Source organism: Bubalus bubalis, chromosome 6 (assembly GCF_019923935.1).
Source record: "Bubalus bubalis isolate 160015118507 breed Murrah chromosome 6, NDDB_SH_1, whole genome shotgun sequence".
Taxonomy (NCBI): domain Eukaryota; kingdom Metazoa; phylum Chordata; class Mammalia; order Artiodactyla; family Bovidae; genus Bubalus; species Bubalus bubalis.
In genome coordinates, this window is record NC_059162.1 from 68,858,024 (window position 1) to 68,864,023 (window position 6,000).

Sequence of the window (6,000 nt, forward strand, 5' to 3'; positions counted from 1 at the left end):
CCAGAAAAGCATCTATTTCTGCTTTATTGACTATGCCAAACCCTTTGCCTGTGTGGATCACAATAAACTGTGGAAAATTCTGAAAGAGATGGGAATACCAGACCCCCTGACCTGCCTCTTGAGAAACCTATATGCAGGTCAGGAAGCAACAGTTAGAACTGGACATGGAACAACAGACTGGTTCCAAATAGGAAAAGGAGTACGTCAAGGCTGTATATTGTCACCCTGCTTATTTAACTTAAATGCAGAGTACATCATGAGAAAACGCTGGGCTGGAAGAAGCACAAGCTGGAATCAAGATTGCCGGGAGAAATATCAATCACCTCAGATATGCAGATGATACCACCCTTATGGTAGAAAGTGAAGAGGAACTAAAAAGCCTCTTGATGAAGGTGAAAGAGGAGAGTGAAAAAGTTGGCTTAAAGCTCAACATTCAGAAAATGAAGATCATGGCATCTGGTCCCATCACTTCATGGCAGATAGATGGGGAAAGAGTGGACACAGTGTCAGACTTAATTTTTTTGGGCTCCAAAATCACTGCAGATGGTGATTGCAGCCATGAAATTAAAAGACGCTTACTCCTTGGAAGGAAAGTTATGACCAACCTAGACAGCATGTTGAAAAGCAGAGATATTACTTTGCCAACAAAGGTCCGTCTAGTCAAGGCTATGGTTTCTCCAGTAGTCATGTATGGATGTGAGAGTTGGACTGTGAAGAAAGCTGAGCACTGAAGAATTGATGCTTTTGAACTGTGGTGTTGGAGAAGACTCTTGAGAGTCCCTTGGACTGCAAGGAGATCCAACCAGTCCATGCTAAAGGAGATCAGTCTTAGGTGTTCTTTGGAAGGACTGATGCTGAAGCTGAAACTCCAATACATCGGCCACCTCATGCAAAGAGTTGACTCACTGGAAAAGACCCTGATGCTGGGAGGGATTGTGGGTAGGAGAAGGGGATGGCAGAGGATGAGATGGCTGGATGGCATCACCAACTTGATGGACATGAGTCTGAGTGAACTCCGGGAGTTGGTGATGGACAGGGAGGCCGGGCGTGCTGTGATTCATGGGGTCGCAAAGAGTTGGACACGACTGAGCAACTGAACTGAACTGATATATTGAAAAATGGCAGGAATATATATACATGCTGCTAATACAGATGTACTACAGGGAACTACAGCTGAAGAAGAAAACAAGATCAGAAAGGATGGGTGTGACTAACAGTGAACAATCTACGGATGGTGACAGACATTACTAAGTTTGTTTACCAACATATTCCAGATAATTACATATAAAAAGTCACATATATGGACTTCTCTGTTGATCTAATAGTTAAGACTCCAGCTTCCGCTGCAGGGAATACGGGTGTAATCCCTGGTCAGGGAACTAAGATCCCATATGCCATGTGGCAGCCAATAATAAATAAATAATGAAACAGAAAGTCTTTTTTAAAAAGTTTCATATATATAACAAATATAAGTTTAAAGTCAAAACACAAAACAAAATATACCAAAACTAAATCCTGATCCTGGCTCACGTTGTAGGGCAGTTTTTGTATGTTGTGATCTCCAGTCAAAATGAGAAAGACTTCTCAGTACCTGTAAAGAATAATTTTATTACAATAAGTTTGGGAATTTAAACATCAGTCAAGTAGAATACTGATAAGTATTTACAAGTAAACAGAGCAACTTGTTTGACCATATTCAGGAACACAGTTTAAGTCATTACTTAAATGCCTTCAACCATAATTTGATTTTTGTATTAAGTCAATTATCAGATGTTTTAACACCTATCATAAAGGAAATTCTTCTTTAAAAAATGCAATGCAAATAAAACTAATCAGTAGCTTTGCACTACTAAAATGGAATATTTCCAAGACAAGTAAGAGTCAGGGGTAGTAGTAGACTTAGAACCACTGTCCCAGAAATCTCACCTTCCAGCACCAGAACACCTTGTAACTGGGGAATTGCAATGGGGGGCAAAAATGAAATAGTATCACTCTACATTCAAGAGTTGCCTCATTCATCAACTTTGGTTCTCTGTCCCTGGTAGCCTCCCAAGAATATCTCTGGGAATCTTCCCCTTGAAGCACTCCATTTTCTAAGATATCTCACTTTAACAAAACAAATTAGCCTATGCATGTTATATATTTTCTTCTGTTGTCTGTAAGTATTCTTAGAATGTTCTGAGGCAAGCCAGCACACTATGGTACCCACCAGTCTTGTAAATGAAATTCTACTGGAACACAGTCAATCCACATTGTCTATTGCTGTTATCACAGCAGAGCTGGGAAACCACATGGTCCACAAAGCCAAAAATATTTACTCTCTCTTTACAAAAAAGTTTGCGAGCCCTATTTTAAACCATTACTCAACTATTTGTCTTAATTTCTGAAATCTACTCATTTCTTCAAAAAGATATATAAAAATATAATCAGATATTACTTTGCAACCTATTTTTATATTCATAGAAAGAAAGGATATAATCAGGTATTGTTCCTTTGCAATCTATTTTTATACTCATAACAGTTCAATATACACAAAAAGTAACCACTTGCATTTATTAAAGTTATCAAACTGGAAACCATACTGGAACTCGAGTAAATGTTTAAGGAGAGCCAAAATTACACAATTTACAGTTTAAGGAATTTGACAGAACTAAATTTTACTAAGCTAGACATTGAAAGAAAAGAGAAATTCAACAATCTACTAAAAGATGAAGGACTGAACTTATGTTTTTCAAAATCTGTGAAAAGAAACTGTCCACTTTGTAGATAACAACTTCAACTTGTAAACAGAATTACCTGCATGTGAAGTGACAATATAGACTATCAAATGTATTAATTTAAATAACCCTTTCAATAATATATTTTATACTACAATTTTTTTTAATTATAGAATATAAAAATTCACATTTTCTTTGTAATTTTCATTAATTTTATTTTGGAGTTAAAACCTGGTTTCTCAGGTACTCATTGTCCACCAAACCTATTCTTGTTCAGTCACATTCCATGTATTAATGCACCTGAATCTGAGTCAATCCTAATACTAAGGAATTATTTTTATTCCTATTTTGTATATGAAGAAACTGGGGCTCAGAAAGGTCAAGTAAAATTGGCCAAGGTCACTCTTCTATTAGGAACCAGGATTATTACCTTAACATTTACGATGAAGAATTCGTGCCATACTGCTATACTGCTCTTTCAATTCAAGTATCCTAATTTGCTATTAGATTCTATAAAGGAAAAAAAATTGCACGAAAATGAAACTAAAAACCTCTTCTAAATGTGTGTTTAGACAGCATGGCACAAAATCAGACCTCACAATATGGGTAAATGGTTTGCTGAGATTTTAAATAAGGAATTATCAGTGTATTTAAAGTAATTTACAAAGAGTTCACATATAACCTACAGGAAAATCTGTTACATAAAACAAAGTATAAAGGTAGTTACAGCCAGGGAACAATGTCCACAAACTTGTTTATTAACTTCTTCCCAAACCTGGAAAATGACGTTAACCTTATTGGGTACCTGTCGAGATGATCAAAGTAAGTTAATGTCTTGGAAGCAAAACCGTTTATAAATGTTATTAACTCTGGGTTCTCTGCTAGAAACATGGAATTCAAAACCTCCAAGGGCAGCAACTTTAATCAACCATTAACTTTGCAATAACAGCACAGCTAAAATTGAAAACTTTTGCCTATTTCTTAGGAATTAAGAGTCTGAGTTTTATGGGAGTGTCAAAGTGGCCTAAATTTTCTGGATCAGGTTTTTCTGTATCTATTTCGTCCCCGCAACAACCCCCCACCCCCCACCACCTGCCCCCTCCCCGAGATTGAGAAATCCAGGTCTTTTTTCCTGGTATCAGCATGTAAAATCATTTTTTAAATCCCCCAATTTCTGCCTTCAGCACCCATTAACTTGTATAGCAATGACAAATACTGGGCAATAACCCATTAGAATTACTCTGAACCCGATTCTATTTTGGTACAAGACATAACTTTCTCAATTATAAATAACATATAAATGGCAATAATATTTAAAATAGCGAACTGTATCTAGTAGCTGAGACAACTTAAAATCTGTGAGACACTAGAATAAACAGACGAGCTTCACAGCAAAGCTCTGGGATTTTCTTTTCTCCTTTATTTACACGTACACAACCTGGAAGCGCCTCCCTCCATACTTTAAAACCAAATGGATATTAAAATATATTAAGTACCCTAAGGAGCACCTGCTCCATTTTCCTTTTCCTCGTTACTTGGCGGGCACCCAAGGTAAAGATTATCTGAATTCTGCACTTTGTAGTAAATACATTATAGAAGACTTCCTTATTAGTGTAGGGACTGAGAGCCAAGAGAGAGTGTCCTACAAGAGATAATAAACTAATTCAGCAAAAACACGGTTGTAATTTTTAGGCCCTGACCAATTAAAAGACGGGTTTACTTCGGGATATGACAGGATTCCTCTGGGAAATCTTTGGAAGGTTCTCGGGCCAGAGAAAGAAAAGAGATATTCTGAAAAGGGGACGCCATCTATATACGGGCCAATTGCCAAGGAGATACGGAAACTGAAAACCCAGAAAGCGTTCTGTCCCACAGTGCGAGGAATGGGTAGGCGCGAAAGCCAGGCGAGGGTCCGGAATCGTGGTTGCTACCAGGAGCGGCGGCGAAGGCAATGGCACCCCACCACTCCAGTACTCTTGCCTGGAAAATCCCATGGACAGAGGAGCCTGGTAGGCTGCAGTCCATGGGGTCGCCAAGAGTCTGGCACGACTGAGCGACTTCATTTTCACGCATTGGAGAAGGAAATGGCAACCCACTCCAGTGTTTTTGCCTGGAGAATCCAGGAGCGGGGTAAGAGGGGCCAAGGCGCCTGATGATTGGGCTCCTTCCTTATTACAACCTCCCACCCCGCCCGGCCCCCTCCCGAACACCACAACCTCCACTTCCCACCGGCGCCGAGGCCTGCTCTTCCTCTCACCCCACTGCTTCGCCTAAACAGCGCGATCATGGTGACTGCCGGTCTGGTTCTGCAGTCTCTAACCCGTTTGTGCCAACTCCGCGGACGCGCCTGGCTAGGGACGCCTCTGCCCCTGCCTATATTATGTCCCCGCCCACCCGCAAAAGCTGTGGGCGGGGCCTCAGTTGGAAGGGACTAGAAGGAAAACGAAAGACGGCGGAGGGGGCAGCCTGCGCGGCTTAGTTGAACGCATGCTCAATCGGCAATGGCCCCCCCGCTCTGCGGCCCCCGCCATCTTGGAGGGAGGTCTAATGTGCTCTAGGTGCCTGACGGGACCCAATGAATTTCCCTGAAAAAGCATATCTTCCCGTCGGTCCTTTGAATTCAGTCGACGAGCCATGTTGGGGGAAGACTGAGGCTGACAGCTGTGCGGAGTCAGAACCCGGAGGGCGAACGTTGTCGGGGGTGGGGGTGGGGAGGGCGGGATCTGGGCGGACTGCAGGCACCCAGCCTGGAGATTAAAGGGTCACGTACCAGGCCGAGAATCTGGGTGAGAGGGCTTGGCGAGGAGTTCGGAAGAAAGGCGTCTGCTGTTTTCGATCTTGACTTTTATCCGGAGACACTATCAGACTCAAATCGTTTCTGCTTCGAGGGGTCATTGGGTACTTTTCTCTGAAACACTGGACCCAAAGCAGAAGGATGTTCTGTGGATTAAATCAAAGAGGAATGTAATCACTTGAGATCACATTTCTGAGTTTTCCCAAGGCTATTTATTACTATGCATGAGTGTGGAAGTAAGGGTACAAGACGAACCTATCTTAAATCTTCTGGCTCAGCCAGTGAACTTGAATGTCTGCCTGATTAGTTCTATTTAGACGTGATCTCCGAGATAACTAGGATTTTCCTGGTGGTTCAGACGATAAAGGCGTCTGTCTACAATGTGGGAGACCCGGGTTCGAGCCCTGGGTTGGGAAGATCCCCCTGGAGAAGGAAATGGCAATCCACTCCAGTACTATTGCCTGGAAAATCCCATGGACACAGGAGCCT

General features: G+C 41.5%; 1 protein-coding gene across 3 annotated transcripts in view; it reads right to left on the reverse strand.

The window, feature by feature from the left end:
• ACADM (acyl-CoA dehydrogenase medium chain) overlaps positions 1-5,129 on the reverse strand; it is a 35,583-nt gene extending 30,454 nt beyond the window's left edge. The window contains exons 1-3 of one of the 3 annotated variants that reach the window (XM_044944835.2): positions 4,934-5,051; positions 4,226-4,359; positions 1,504-1,591 (exon numbers count right to left, since the gene is read on the reverse strand). In XM_044944835.2, coding sequence (XP_044800770.1) covers positions 1,504-1,591; positions 4,226-4,234 — 97 coding nt within the window. In that variant the 5' untranslated portion in view covers positions 4,235-4,359; positions 4,934-5,051. Of the gene's footprint in view, positions 1-1,503; positions 1,592-4,213; positions 4,360-4,933 lie in introns of all 3 variants that reach the window. The other 2 variants (XM_025288437.3, XM_006060234.4) reach the window with 2 other exon arrangements.
• Positions 5,130-6,000: the final 871 nt, after the last annotated feature.